Raw genomic sequence first — 14,759 nt, 5'->3', positions numbered from 1 at the left:
TATTTTTAAGATCCCTGAGACTTTATCAGCAGTGTCTCCTGTCATTTTTGTAAACAAGTCGTCTAAAATTTGTGTAATACCTGCTCAGTAAAAATCTTGTTTGTTGTTTGGAAAAAACAGTGCTTTCACTGTTTTTATATCAACGTAAGGTTTACCTAATCGTGTATGAACTTATATATAATATACTCTAATGCAATTTTTTAACAAAATATTGGTGTGTGTACTCTGGTGGCACGGTAGTTAACCTTACAGCAAGAAGGTCCTGGGTTTAAATCCAGCCTGAAGCCTTTCTGTATGGAGTGTGTATGTTCTCCCTGTCTCTGTGTAAGCACTCTGTCTTCCTCTCACAGTCCAAAGACATGCATGGAGTCAGATTAATTGGTAATTTTAAATTGCCTGTAGGTGTGAATATGTCTCTATGTGTTAGCCCTGCAACAGACTGATGACCTGTACAGGGTGTACCAAAAGCCTTGCTCTGTGGCAGCTGGGAAAAGCTTCAGCCTGAATTGGATTTGTGGAAGAAAAGGGATGGATGGACACGCCATTACTCACCAATCAGACAAACAGGATCTTGGCAGACTAAAGGACTGAGATAGCCAGAAGCAAAAAAGTCCAAAATACATTACCCGTGCTGTTTGTATTATGTGGTAACAAAATTATTCTCCTTCATTAGAAACAGATAATAAAAACCTTCCTGCTAAAACAGTTTCTTATGGAAAAGTTCAATTTAATGAGCCAGGCAGCTTATTAAACTGAGTAATGATCAAGACAAGTGGACAAATTTCCAGAAGATATCAGCAGAACAAACTGGATTATCACCATAAAACCAAGAAATGCCTCATGCTTGGCAAAATCATCCTTTTACAAAGAGAGGTCCTATTATTAGAACATAGTATTGGTATAATAACATGTTTTTTTGCCTTTAGTAAAACAAATTGTCTAACAATCTACATTATTTGTTGAAATATCATTTATTCATACTTCTCCGTTTATGAAAAAAGTGAAAAGCTGCTACCATAACATATACATCCTGAATGAACTATGATAGGGTTGTTGGTGCCACAGTAGGAAGTGACGGACAAGTCAGGCTTGACATCTGAATTATCCTGGACAATGCACAGAGTTCATTAAAAAAGAAGCACCTCAGTCATGAAAGTTCAATCCACCACCATATGTTATTGTTCCCATCTCAAATATGTAGTACAACACCAGTGTATGGATGCACACCTATTAACATAGCATTTTAAACATTAAAGTAATTAGAACACTTCAAAAGCATCCACATGTGCATTTCCCAAGTTAGAGTTCTTCACAGTGCGGCCAGAATTATGTCTTTATCTTATCCTTTATGAAAGTGTTGAGCTGTTAGTCTCTCCTCCATGCTGACTGTCCAGTAATACTCCATGGATGTTCTGAAGGACAGTGAGAGAATACTCAGTGAGAATACATTTGCACATTATGTTAAATATACAGTTGAGTTTACAGCCATCATCATTTTGGGCATTTAATGATTTCTTTAAAGTGTTCTTTTTCCAGGGCAGATGAAGTTTCTGCCAAGAAAAGTTGTCAAATATCCAGCCAGAATTATGTCAGAAGCTTGTTGATGGTAATCAAAAGCATTTGGTCATTTGGTCAAGGTGCAACTTGCTAAGCGAAAAATAGGAAAAGTAGGCATGACTTCTACACATGACTCAGTGTAGGAGAGGACAAAGGTTATGCAATGTTGGACTCTCACTGAAGCCATGGGTCAGAGTAAAAAAACAAACTATGATCAATACTGGTAAGTCAGTAAGTAGAAACTTACCACAAGCTGGTGGTGTGTACAACTCTCCATCAGCGACAGAACAGAAGGATGCTGAGAGAGAATGGAAAAAGGGACATGGTCCTCAGGATCATATCCCAGCTCTCTGAATACTTCCACCAGGTTCTGCAGGCCAGCAGACAGTAATAGTATTATCATTAGAGAAGTGCTTAGTGTTATGGTTAATATTTATGCTCATGGTCATGATACGCTTTGTTATCATTGCTCCTAATGGCTCCTAATCCTGTCCTTGGAAATGCATCTGTTCTTCAGTTCTGCTATTACACACATACAACAACTAACAGTTTGTTATACTGGAGATTTTCTTCAGGGGTCCATCTTATTTTGACAGCACCTCAATCATAGTACCATTAAAAGACTAAACATAGTGCCTGGAAGGTAACAAGTGTGTGATCTTGTAAGACTTACAAAAATTACAAAGCCTTGCTGAGATAAGACCTCACCTATTTTTCTACATTTATTCATTTTCCAAATTAATCTAATCCTTCATTTATTTTAGTTGTAATTTTTATTTATTAAATTTACTAAATGCTCAGTTTTAGCTCTCATAGGCATCCATACCGCAGTGTGCTCCTTCTGATTCGGGCTGCCGGAGGGAACGTGGCTTTTGTCTTCCATCTTAGTGATTTTGTGGCAGATGACAGAAAGGAGAGCAGGGATCGACACTTCCTGCTCATCCTCCAAAATGCTTGATGCACTGAGAGCCCCTTCTTCCTTGTAGTCAAGTTCAGAGGAGGAGAGGTCTGCATTCTCTTCTATGATGGGCATAGACTGAATACACAACCCACAATGATAATGTGAAATGCAATGCAGTGATTTTGCATGATACTTTTCCTTTTACATACTCACTTTGACAAGATGGCTCAGTGAGAAATGCGTGCGTTTTTGACCAAGGACCACGCTAAGTGCTCGGATGAAGCCCTGTGTGGGGTTGGGGTCTGCAGCAAAGTACTTCAGCATGGACACATAATCCAATCGAGAGGGCGAGAAGGAGTGGTCTGCAAACATGTGGAAAAAGAACTGAGGAAAGAAAAAAGACCACATTTTACAGTTAATTCATTTATTAACTGCAGCTCATTTAACCTGAAAAAAGATGATGGAGAATTAGAAAATGATCAGAATGACTGGATCCACTCCCTTTTGTGTTGTAGGTTAATGATTTTTACAATATGGAAATGAACAAAATGGCATTTTTTATTGTAACATTTCAAAAGCTGGAAAATGCTCTATAGCACCTTTGATGTTTTTACACTTTGTGGGGTTTTTTTGTCTTTATTTTTTTCATTTATGTTGATTGTGCACTACGCCCATCTAAATTTACCACTGTGGCAGTGAAACAACCCAACCAAGTTTTTAGGCTTGATAGGAAGTCACCTTGCGAAGGTTGGCCAGACGCACATAAGGTACAGGCTCAGAGGGGTCCTCGGGAACAGTCTGGACACTTTCAGTGGAGAACCACAACTCTGTCTGATGACAAAGAGGCAGGAAAGCTACTTAATCACTTCCTTTTAGGGAGGTATGTATTTCATTTTATACTCTACCAAATACATAATACAGTCTAAATGTGATATTATAACTCAAACCAAGGCCTGATCACGGAACAAGAAGGGTCATAGAAAGTGTGAGGGTAGCTTTATCTAGAGTAGAATGATTTAATGTGATTTTTAAAAAATCTGTTAAAATGTTACAGTTAACAAAGCAACAAATGGACTTACTCTCAAGTAGTTCTCCTCATTTATATAGCCTGTGTCACCAGTATCTGTTGCCTTGAACTGTTGTAGCACATCCAGCAGCTGACTTAACAAAGGAAATGGCCAAGGAAGAGCAGCACTGAGCAGAAACCGACGCCAGTCTACCAGCTCATAGCTGTCCGTCAATGAAGACACAATCTCCATCAACTGGGAACAGAACAGACAGTAACACTGTTTGCAAAATCTGCATAATATGACAGAACAACATGAGGCAGAAATGTTTTGCAGTCTTTAAACCACACTGTCACATATTATTACTCAACTCTAAAAGTTTCTGTACCTGCGATTCACTTTTGTCCATCCAGGGCTCAGGCAAGGTGTCTTTGCCCATGTTAGTAGTTATGATATCTTTGAGCAAACTGAAGAACCCAGACATAGACATGAAGCCTTAAAGTCAGCAGGGAGGAGAAGTAAATAATGGATTAACTGACAGACATTACTGTAGAATTAATTGCTCCACACCAGAGCTTGTCTCTCCAATTTGCACCTGATGGAGAAATGCTGTATAGCTGCTGGTACAGTAACTCTAGCTGAGCTATGGTTGGGGTGGACCTCATGGGTTTCTCCAAAGGAGGTGGACGGGGAGGGGGAAGTGGGCTAGCAACCACACGGCAGTCTCCATTCAGATAGAAGTCAGAACACTCCTGATGAATAGAATATGGAAAATGATGGAAGTGTCAGATTCTTCTGGAATAATTTATTAAAATGTGATATATATATATATATATATATATATATATATATATATACATATACATATATAAGAAAGAAGTCATTACTTACCAACACCAGCTCATTCTTCAACTTAGCACCAGTCTCTATATGGTGGTGAACCACTTCTGTTAATTGGTCAATGCTAAAGAAAAGAAGAAAGACTCATAAAATATGAAGAATTTCTTTTATGCCATTTATGACAGAAAATCTCTCTGATTCAAAAATAGTGTATAAAAAGTTGACCATTAGTATAACATTTATCTTAGTGGCAAAAGCACCTATTGACATACATGTATAGCATTATGGTAACAATGACATACTAAAATCATTTGTCGCACAATAAATAAAAATTACATCAAGGGGCAAACGTGTGGTGATACCCTTTGCAAATTGTGAGGCTTAGATAATGCAATTACACTGATAGGTTACTAGATCTGAAGACTTTCAAGCTGATGCTCACACTGTACCATACCTCTTCATTTCTGCAAGATAGCGTTCGTGTAGCCACTTCTCCATGTTGCCAAAAATCTCTTCTACTGTGCTTTGCAGAGACTGTACCATCACCAGACCATGAGCTTTCACCAGTGCAATGCGGGCCTTTACCGCATCCTCTAGAAAGCAGGCACATGCACACAAACAACCATATATATGGATATAAGAGGCAGAGATAGAAACCACTTAGTGTGTGTGTGTGTGTGTGTGTGTGTGTGTGTGTGTGTGTGTGTGTGTGTGTGTGTGTGTGTGTGTGTGTGTGTGTGTGTGTGTGTGTATACCCTCATGAGTTACTGCAGCTGAATATTCTCCGTGCAATTTTTCTCTAACTTTAGGATTATAAGACTTCTCTGAGTTTCTCTCCTCGGCTGTTGCCTGGCTGGGTGTCTGTGGTAGGGATGACTGATCTGGAGCAACAAAATGAACAGTGAAAGTTGTGTGGGCACCACTATGACTTTATTAATAATCTACATGAGACATGCCTTTTTTGGATGACTCCTTTTGTTTGTTGGTTTTATTTTCACTTGTGGAGGCTTTCTCCTTTTCTTTCTCTGGTAGTTTCTCGTCCTGCTCTTTTATCTCCGACCGGTCTGTTTCTCCTGACACCTATAGAAATATATAATCCATTCCATTCAGAAATCAAGTATATACTTCCATAAAAATACCTCCATGAATTTTTTTTAGGAATATACATAGACCATTACCAGATTGCTGATAGCTGTGAGTGCTTCCTCATAGCCAGATATCAGTTTTTCGTGTGGTGGCTATTATATTTTAAAAAAATTTTTTTAAAGTGAAATGGTCAATAACATCAACATTTTTATGTAAGTTAAGGTACAAATTCACAAACCGCATCTAAAATCCATTAACATTAGCAAGATGTGTCTATGTGTGTGTGTGTGTGTGTGTGTGTGTGTGTGTGTGTGTGTGTGTACGCTGAAAAATAAAGGGCACATAAAGAGAGACAGGAAATCTGACTTGAACAGGTTCTGGCTGATCTTGGCCTTTTGTCTTGGAGACCCTTCCAGAGGCTCCAGGATGTCTGGTGAGTGGAGTACTAAAGAAAAAAACAAAACAAAACAGGGAAGTGTTTCTATGACTGAACAACAAACAATGAAAACCAGTGCAAGTGTGCTTCTCCCTTACAAATGTAACTTCTTCTTGTCCTCTCCTTCATCCAGATTGCACAAACTTGATCCTGGTGGTTCACTACTGATGAAACAAAAACTTTCTGTGCTCATTATGTGTAAATATTTAGCATCCTATCATTTCACTAATTAATATGTATTAATATGTCTGAGCGGCTAATAATAATATCCGTCTTGCCTCTCATCCTGATCCTTATTTTCTGTGTTTTCCATTAAAGGAACATAAAAAAAAGTTGAGAGTGGTTTGGGAAGCATCTGTCCACACATGCTTAAATAGTAGACCCTGAGAATACAGAGCGTCTCCTGGAAGCGGTTCAACTCCACCTACACAGCATTAACAATCAAAGATTATGGTGATATTTAAGAAACATTTTATGTAAGAGACATAGCCAAAACAAAAACTACAATGTTACCTGCGTAAGTATAGAGTGGTGGTTGACGAGAACAACAATGTGCTCCTCCAACCAACCATCACTCATGAGAGAAGCCCTCTCTTGCTCATCCTGCTCCTTACGCTTGTCAGTAATGTCCCACAAACGTTCACGTAGCTCCTGTATGCCCGCAAATCATTAAATCATAAATATATGTTTTTTTTATTTTAAGTTTATTTCATTGGTTTTTAATACAAATTTCATGATTTTAGGAATATTTGTTTTGTTTTGTATTGTAAAGTCTTACATCCAATCTCAGATGTAGCTCTTCTTTGGTATCCTCATCTTCTTTCATATCATCGGGTATGCTGTTGAAGTTCTTCTGCCATTGAGACACTAACTCCTGCTTTAAGTCTGGGCGCCCCAAATAATGTTTGTAATGCTCTCTGCAGACACCAAAAACCAAAGAATGCACATTAATAAATTAATATAGCACCCGTTTTCATAAATGATTGTTTTCAATGAAAATTCATCTTTTATTTGTAAAACATTTCTGACCTATAGGTTTAAACAAAGGCTTGGCAGAATACCTGATATTAAACAGGTGATGGTTGATAACAGAGCGTTGCAAGCGCAGCTCTTGCATCACCGTCTTTACACCGTCTACATAAGAATCGCACAATGTGTCCCAGTATGAGCACAGGTACTCTGGGATCTCCTAGACAGGATCAAATGGAAGTATGAGAGGACAGAGTAAAAAAAGACAAAACCAAACAAAATACTCTTTAATGCAGCAGAAGATATATAGCAACGAATTTCATCTAATAAATCTCATTAACTCTGAAACTGCTCATGGACTAAATTGTGTAATAAAGCCTCCCTATAGTTACCTCCAGGGAGTCATATCCGCTAACTAACAAAACTAAATCTTTCAGGGAAGACAACAAATGTATACAGGGTCGTATCATACTGGAGGAAGTGGCTCATCCACATAGAGCTGGACAGATGATCGGGGGCAGAAAGACTTAGACTTAGGTGAGTTTTTGGGGGCTCCTTGACAGCTAACACTGCACACTGAGGATAGTGATGCACTCCTACTGGGCCCTTTTGAGAAAGCAAGAAAAAATATGTAAATAATCACAAATTAGTGCCAAACCACCCTAATATACTTATTTGTCAAAAATATCAAATGACCTAAAACAAGTCAGTGAAAAGACACACATAATTGTTTAAATTAGCAGAATACTGAGCAAGTCACCTCTGAGACTTTGGACCTCTTCCTCTTTAAGGCTGGAGCAGGACTCTGTGGGCTCAATAGTTTCTTCAGTGAGAGCTGTAGGCTGGTCTACACCTGAAGGTACACTTGAAGAGGACAACTTGGGAGCTTTTGCACTGTCTAGTACGGCATTTTCAACAGGAGGACTGGAAAAAGCTGATAAGAGAATATGTCATAATTTTGAAAGTAAATGCTATGAAGAAGTGATCTACAACACTTAGTTTACTATATAAATAAAAGTACTGTAGCTAATCCTGGAAGCATAGGCAAGGACGATGACAATCCAAGTTCACTAAATTGAGCTGAATTACAAAACTCCAACCACTCACCTCCCTGTGTTTTCAACATAGCTTGATGCAGGATAGACTCCACCCTACTGTAAAGCTCCTGAACGTCTACATCTGCATCAACACGGACCAAAATGTTTTGCTTTTCGCCAAACCATTTCTCCAGTTTTGGCAAGGTATCCTGAAAAGCTGTTATCCTGAAGGGAAGAAATCATGTTGGATATTAACAGACACAGAACAAAGGTTATTCCTTCAAATTAAGCTTCCTATTTTCTTCCTATTTTCTTCTTTTGTACCTGTGTCCAATCTGTGCCAGATACACATTCTTGTCTGCATGCTGGGAGGTTCTAGGAGCATCGTCCAGATCTGCACAACATAAACATTACACTAAGATTTAACTTGTTTCATGTAAACACAGCCTAACAGTTAATATTTGGGTGAATCTTAATATACATTTTTAAGCTCCTAAGAGTTTATCAAACCCATTTTAGTGTATCCACGACTGATTGCATGCTCATCAGGGATATCCAGGAGCAAAACCAGGTCCAGCACAGGTGCAGGGGGTGGTGGAGGTTTTGGTGGATTGGGATCTTTAGCAAGGTTCTTGCTGCTATTTACAACTTCCTTTTCTAAGGATACATCTCCACCAAGGGCTTTCTCTAGAAGATGTGCCTGAGCGATGTCAAATGGGAATCCATCCAGAATCCAACCTGACTGAGATGGAAGCTGACTAATGCAGACACAATAATTATTTCACTATGTAGAGCATGATTTGTTGTTCATTTAGTATATGAATATTTGGATTTCTATTACCAACATGACATTTACTGGTAAAATTAAGACAATGGCCTCAACATTTCTCACCTGATCGCCTCTACTATAATGTCCACTAACAGCTCATTAGGGATAGTGTTCCCTTTCCTCAGCTCTTTTTCCACAGCAGCTCCTTGTATGGCTCGCTTCGAAAGCTGGAAAAGTAAGAAAAGCTTTTACCCAAATTCCAAATCATTCGATTTTCCAAATATATATTTGTTTTTTTTTAACAACAAAGATCAAAAACAATTTCCCTCAGGCAGATTGGTGTTATAAAATGGATACAGGCTGTTACGTAGTATAAGTAAATAGAAAAATGATAAGTAAATTCAAAGATGATAAATACAACACATACAGTACACAAACAGCACTTACTGTTGCATTACCAGCTCTATTTTCTTCTTGGTTTTCAAGATCTGGAAAAAGATGAAAAAAGAAGTGATGATAACAGCTTTGTGTACTAAGCAAAGAAACACACCATTGTGTATAATACAAAACAGAGTAGAATAAAATCATTAGACCTTCAGTAACCCACCAGATTTCACTGATGTGTTTGCGAGAGGTTGCTCATTGTCTTCCTCACGCTGCTGCGCTGTGCCCTGTTAATTTTGTCCAAAATAATTGTTTGAAATGACAGCAGAAATAACTGAAATGTTTGCCGTGAAAAATCTTTTAAAGTCTATTTATAATAACAATGGATGCTACTAAAGTTACAGTACTCATTTTACTGTCTCTAACTAACCTTCTCTCCGTTCTTGTGAGCATTCAGTGCCTCTTCAATCAAAGTATCAGTCGATAAGACGTAGATGCCATGTGCTGAAGCAGAAACAATACATACAGTGACAACTAACCATGCAATTATATCCAATATCCATTTATAATACAAGTATAATATAAGTAAAGATTTAAGTGGAGATTAACTTTGTGTTTGTATATGCATTTCTTATATCATGCCTTCAGCAATCTTGGACAGGCAGGTGGTCTTGCCAGAGCAAAACTTTCCAAGGACACAGGCCTTAAGGATAAAGTGTGGAAATAGGGATGATGATGGTTCAGTGATGGGTGGATCAACAACGTTCCTCAGTCGTTGGACAATGTACCCAAGAATATCATTGTTGGTCACGGGTAATTTCACTTCCACAGCTTCCTCTGGCCATCCCCACTCACCCATCATATTCTGACAAACGTATGTCAAAGACAAAGAGGACCTTAGGCATTCAGACAGCATCGGGTACTTGAATATAGATACACACTTCTTCAATGTCAAAAATGTAGCTCAATCGCTCAATCAATGCCACTTTTTATTCTAAATAAAGTTACCTCGTCAACAAAAGTTAGCTAAGGGCAGGCAAATGTGCATACAAAATATGTTTGAAACACTGCATTCATATTTCAAACTCACAGTGTATTCATCATAGTCCTGGTTGTTGAGTATCTCCTGCTTCTGAAGCTCTATAGTGTCTAGTGGTTCACGGAACCCAAACCCTGGCTGGCGGTCCTTTACTGGCTCATAAAGTGGAAGACCACTGAACAGCAATTCCTTCCACTCTCTCATCAGCTTCTCTGGAATCCGACTGGACATCATAGCAGAAAATGACAGGAGGCAAAGCTTGAATTCTGAGGTTGGATATGGACTATAAATCTGAACAATCTCCAGTCTCTTAATTCAACCGTAATACGTTTCTTAATGTTGTCTAAATGTATTCATTTAGTCAATCAATGTTCACTGAGGTGGAAAATGCTGTAAATAAACTCTGCAGGGATGCTTAATCTGGTCATGAGTAGGAGCGCTGACACAGGACATGAGACATGTAAAACCTAGTATAACATACATACAGCATTGCAGATAGACGGATAGATCAAAAAAAGCAAATATGGGGCATGATGAGCATGAGAAAAGACAGTCTGGACATTTACATGGCCCGATTTTATTTGACCACTGGTCAGTTGTACAATGACAGTTTCCAATATTGGTATTTTTTCACAGGTTTGAACTCACATCAGCATTTGCACCATACTGTGCAGTGCTTTAGCATTAACATTAAAAACAACTTTCAGTCAGATTTCAGTTTGTCAGTACTTTCCTAAAATATTTTCTATTTTGTTTTTGAGTAAAAAGAAACTAAAATAAAATATAATCTATATTTTAAAAAGTGCCCAAATTATTTCAGTTACTTTTTCAGAAAAAAATGTGTTCTAATTTAAACAAATTAAATCTGTATATAGAGCAGAGTACGTGCTCTTTTCACCCTTAGTCCAATTATTCACATCATGAAGTTGCCAATGTAAAAATATTTCTGCAACTTATTAGTGGTACCCTCTGAAAACATACATAACACATTTTTGAATTTTCACACATTTATCAAATGACCAAGAGGTCTGTTTTGAAACCAAACACCATTTGCTGCATTTATACTTCATCTTTACAAAGCAACTATGTTACGTACTTTCCATTGAGCAGTCGATATTCTCCAACCTTTGTGGCCAAGTCCATTATCTGCTCCAAAATGCCCCTGCAGTTCTCAAAATGCTTCTTATATTTCCTTTGAATTCTCTCAACAGCAATCCTGTTACAGAATTCAAGCTCCTTTTTGATCTCTTCTGCACGATCCAACTTAGCCTGCTGAGCCAGAGCCTATATGAGACCCCAGTCAGAAAGAGGGAATCAATGGAGAAGGTATAAAGGTTCCTGCTAATCACCAGTGTTTTTAAGAAATTAGGGAAGATGCTAAATATTACATTTCATCATTTACTGCATAAAATTTAGTACTAAGTTTTATTCACAAAGAGTTCTGAAGACAAAGACAAAAAATAACAAAAAGGAGAATTTATCACTACTACTGCCTAGTGCACAAAAAGGCACAAAAAGACCCTATAAGAGATTCTGTGTACATTTAATTATATGATTTTCTACATTTCTTCTGTAAATAACAGCTGAATTTGAAAAATGTTTTCACAAAATTCTCCTCTGATGTTGCCTGAGAAATTAAATTAGTGATAAAACCAGCACAAAATGGTGACAACATACAAAATATTTGACATTTAGTTAAGTGACTCTATGTTCGTGCCACTGTCATCAAATCCCATAAAAACTATTAAAAAAAAACAGTAATTAAAGTATTTAGCATTGTTGTGTATTCATCGTTTATTCGTCTGTGCCACAGTACTCCACCCCCATACTGTTTCATCATATCTGCTTTTTGTCTTTTATTGGGATTTGTTGACAATTAAACTTATAATGTTATAAAGTGATAACAGTTAACCTGTAAATCTATACCACTGCTAATAATTATACGCTAATAAAAAAGCTATATTTTCACACTGAAACCATAGTGAACCATGAACATCACTAATTTGTTTTCCACTAAATCTGTCATCTGTAGTGTATCTGTGACCACTGAATGGACATGATTCATACACTCTTAGTATATCCTTTATCTATACCTCTCAAGTCCATCTGTTTCTCTTCAAGATAACAAATTCTATTGATGCAATACAACCTGTGTAAATCTGGCCTTTTATTTTTATCCCTACTCGACAATTGATACTATTACTGACCAAGCCTAATACAAAACAACAGCAGTGAGACATCCCTCCTCATATATCATCCTATCTCACCGCCTCCCTGTCCAGAGCTTCCTGGAAGTCTCTCTCTCTCCGCTGCTGGTACTGCTGTTCTCTGAACAGGCGGTTCTCTCGGATGACCTCCTTCTGCATACGTATCTGAAGTAGCTGGGTTGCCAAACGCTGCTCCTGCTGAGTCTGACGTGTCAGTCGCTTCACCAGTTGCTCCTCTCGTCGTGCCTCCTGAAGGGTGGGGAAGAGGAGGCTAATTAGCTGATTTGGGGGTTAAAATGACAAATGACAGTCAAATAACAGACTATTTGAGGTCAAAGAAAATAGGAGGGATGGAAAAACATTTGAGAACCACTGGATTTTTTAAGTATATCTAACAAAGGCTATTAATATTTCTAAGCGAGATGTTTCACCTCCTGAGCTTCATGGACCTTGAGCTGCTCCACCAGGAATCTGTCTTGTCTTTTCTCTCTCTCCTTGCAAGCTATAGCATTTTCCTCCAGCCTCTTTCGGATTTCTTGTATGTATCTGTTGCTGGACTGTAACATCACCTTATTTCCACGTCCAAGCAAATCACGGCCCTGACTGCTGCTACCAAGGGAAAAATCTATGGGGGACTGACCACTAAAAATAGAAAGAAAGAAAAAAACATATGTAAAAAGTTATATGGTAGCAAAGATTTAAGAGTGGAACAAATGTCCATTAAAACAGACATTTAAAAATATGCTTAGTTCATAAATAAAATATTTTCCTTTTCTCTTACCTTGATGATAACCCAGCAGTAATTACCATCTTCCTGTTTGTCTCAAACTGGACTATTTCAGTCTGGACTATCTATGTGAACAAAACACAATAACACCCAAGAGACAACAGACCAAAAATGAAATTTCCTCTATGGGTTAGGAAATTATTACAGCATTTTTAGCTCTATCACACCTGTGCTTGCCGTTCTTTGCGCTTCTGCTGCTGCTGTCTCTTCTTTAGGCTGAGTTGTGAAATGTATGGAGGTGGCTTAGGCACCTGCATATAAGTGGTCTGGTTAAAAGTCATGCCTTTGTGCTTCTGATGAAATGCCTGCAACTGCAACATACACAGTTCAGAGTAGTAAGTATCTCAAACTTTATTTATTGCAATAGCATAATATAAGATAATGTAAGAAAGGAAAGGGGTTTTAGTTATAGACCAATTTAAGTAAGCTAATATTCTATTTAATCTTCCAGCACCTTGTCAATATTCTTCAGTCTTTTCTCATCCTGGACTTTGACTTGTCTCTTCTGCTCGATCGGAGGGGTCACCACAAACTGCTGGAATTTCTCCTCATAGTGCTGGGAAATTTTCTGAAGTTTCAATTCTGTATCACGTTTCACCACCTGACGCAGTCGCTATGTGAAAGGAAAAAACACTTGAAAATACACCTAAGGGCCCAAATCATGATTTCATTTTTCATTATTCGTAAAAAGCAAAACATTTTTAAACTCTAAATATGTTTCTTACCGATCAAAACAAACCTGCTTCAAAAGGAAAAAAGCCTCTAATAAGCACATACAAAACTCAACAAACAGTCCTCTTACGTCAGAATAGATCTGATGCTCCTTTTTGTGCAGGCTTGCACATCCTGCTGGCTGCATAATTTCCATCATTGTCCCACTAATTTCTGCTTTCCTGTTCTTCTCAAGTGAGACATAGAGTTGGTATAGGAGGCGTGTGGCAGCCCCCTGCTTCTCCTGAATTAGGTCTTGGGCTGTGTTTATGTCGAAGGAGATCCCAAGTAATTGGAGAGTAGGCTCAAGGCGGGTAAAATTATTCAGTTTGGAGACAGAGGTGCTAAAACGAAAGGTGTGATTTACACTTATTATGAACACCTTAAATGAACTGCAGAATTAAGCACCTGTAGCTAAGAGACAGAAAAAGGGGCAACTTACTCTTTCTTCATAAACATATTGAAATCGTTTTGCAGCTGATATTTATGCAAAACTTCCCCCATTAGGTAACCACTGGCGAAATCTTTGGCAATGGTCTTTGGCTCTGTAGAGATGAACATTTAGTCGTTTACCCAAACAAAGACTGGTATAATATATTTTGAGCAGTCCAGACAAACTATTGGCTTAATGAGTTAACGTGTTGATGAGTATTGTGTATTAACTTTGAAATAATATCCCTTGGATTGTTGACTTTATAGATGGACTAGCCCTTTGTCTTTTTAGCGTCCAGGAGCTAATAACAACATCTATACCGAACTTTAGCTTCATTAAGCTAGCAGCTAGTTCGTTGGACAAACTTACCTACAGCCTTTGACAGCTGGAGCTCCTGGTTCAGCCACCGGCACAATATATCCGACATCGTACTTTTTCAGCTCTTACATTTATGCTCAGACAACACACCACCTAACGCTACTAAGACTATGACATTTTAGCCCCAGGATAACGTCAGAAAAAACAGCGGAGCATATCCCACTGGTACACCGTTGCCATGGCGCCCTATCAACATTACCGCTGGCGTTATTAGAATG

At 38.2% G+C, this 14,759-nt stretch overlaps 1 protein-coding gene across 3 annotated transcripts; it reads right to left on the bottom strand.

Annotated features, from left to right (window-relative positions):
* Positions 1-706: 706 nt before the first annotated feature.
* Positions 707-14,734, bottom strand: spef2 (sperm flagellar 2). Of its 3 annotated transcripts, none has more exons than XM_012918085.3 (39): positions 14,533-14,734; positions 14,173-14,275; positions 13,822-14,074; positions 13,474-13,632; positions 13,187-13,330; positions 13,014-13,084; positions 12,664-12,874; positions 12,293-12,481; positions 11,122-11,309; positions 10,077-10,248; positions 9,629-9,851; positions 9,417-9,490; positions 9,210-9,273; positions 9,050-9,090; positions 8,726-8,829; positions 8,344-8,591; positions 8,158-8,227; positions 7,904-8,058; positions 7,557-7,730; positions 7,269-7,402; positions 6,889-7,016; positions 6,606-6,744; positions 6,341-6,478; positions 6,106-6,251; positions 5,926-5,991; positions 5,758-5,836; positions 5,484-5,543; positions 5,262-5,385; positions 5,061-5,186; positions 4,760-4,898; positions 4,357-4,429; positions 4,061-4,217; positions 3,854-3,960; positions 3,538-3,720; positions 3,197-3,289; positions 2,672-2,842; positions 2,384-2,593; positions 1,805-1,927; positions 707-1,412 (listed from the first exon to the last, which is right to left on the bottom strand). In XM_012918085.3, the coding sequence occupies exons 1-39, from the start codon at positions 14,588-14,590 to the stop codon at positions 1,347-1,349; spliced, it is 5,163 nt and encodes a 1,720-aa protein (XP_012773539.2). In that variant the 5' UTR covers positions 14,591-14,734; the 3' UTR covers positions 707-1,346. The 3 variants fall into 3 exon arrangements, with proteins under 3 accessions (XP_012773539.2, XP_076747099.1, XP_014269941.2); XM_076890984.1 differs by having other exon boundaries at positions 5,926-5,988; XM_014414455.3 differs by lacking the exon at positions 5,484-5,543.
* Between the last annotated feature and the right edge of the window lie 25 nt (positions 14,735-14,759).

This window comes from Maylandia zebra, linkage group LG12 (assembly GCF_041146795.1).
Source record: "Maylandia zebra isolate NMK-2024a linkage group LG12, Mzebra_GT3a, whole genome shotgun sequence".
NCBI lineage: Eukaryota > Metazoa > Chordata > Actinopteri > Cichliformes > Cichlidae > Maylandia > Maylandia zebra.
Note: the sequence above shows the minus strand (reverse complement) of the source record. Positions and strands in the feature narration are given on the sequence as shown.

Coding starts and splice junctions, on each gene's coding strand:
- spef2 (XM_012918085.3), bottom strand. CDS start 14,590: ATGTCGGATATATTGTGCCGGTGGCTGAACCAGGAGCTCCAGCTGTCA. Junction 8,592..8,725: donor ATTATAGTAGAGGCGATCAG/GTGAGAAATGTT, acceptor TGTCTGCATTAG/TCAGCTTCCATCTCAGTCAG. Junction 4,430..4,759: donor TATCTTGCAGAAATGAAGAG/GTATGGTACAGT, acceptor TCTTTTCTTTAG/CATTGACCAATTAACAGAAG.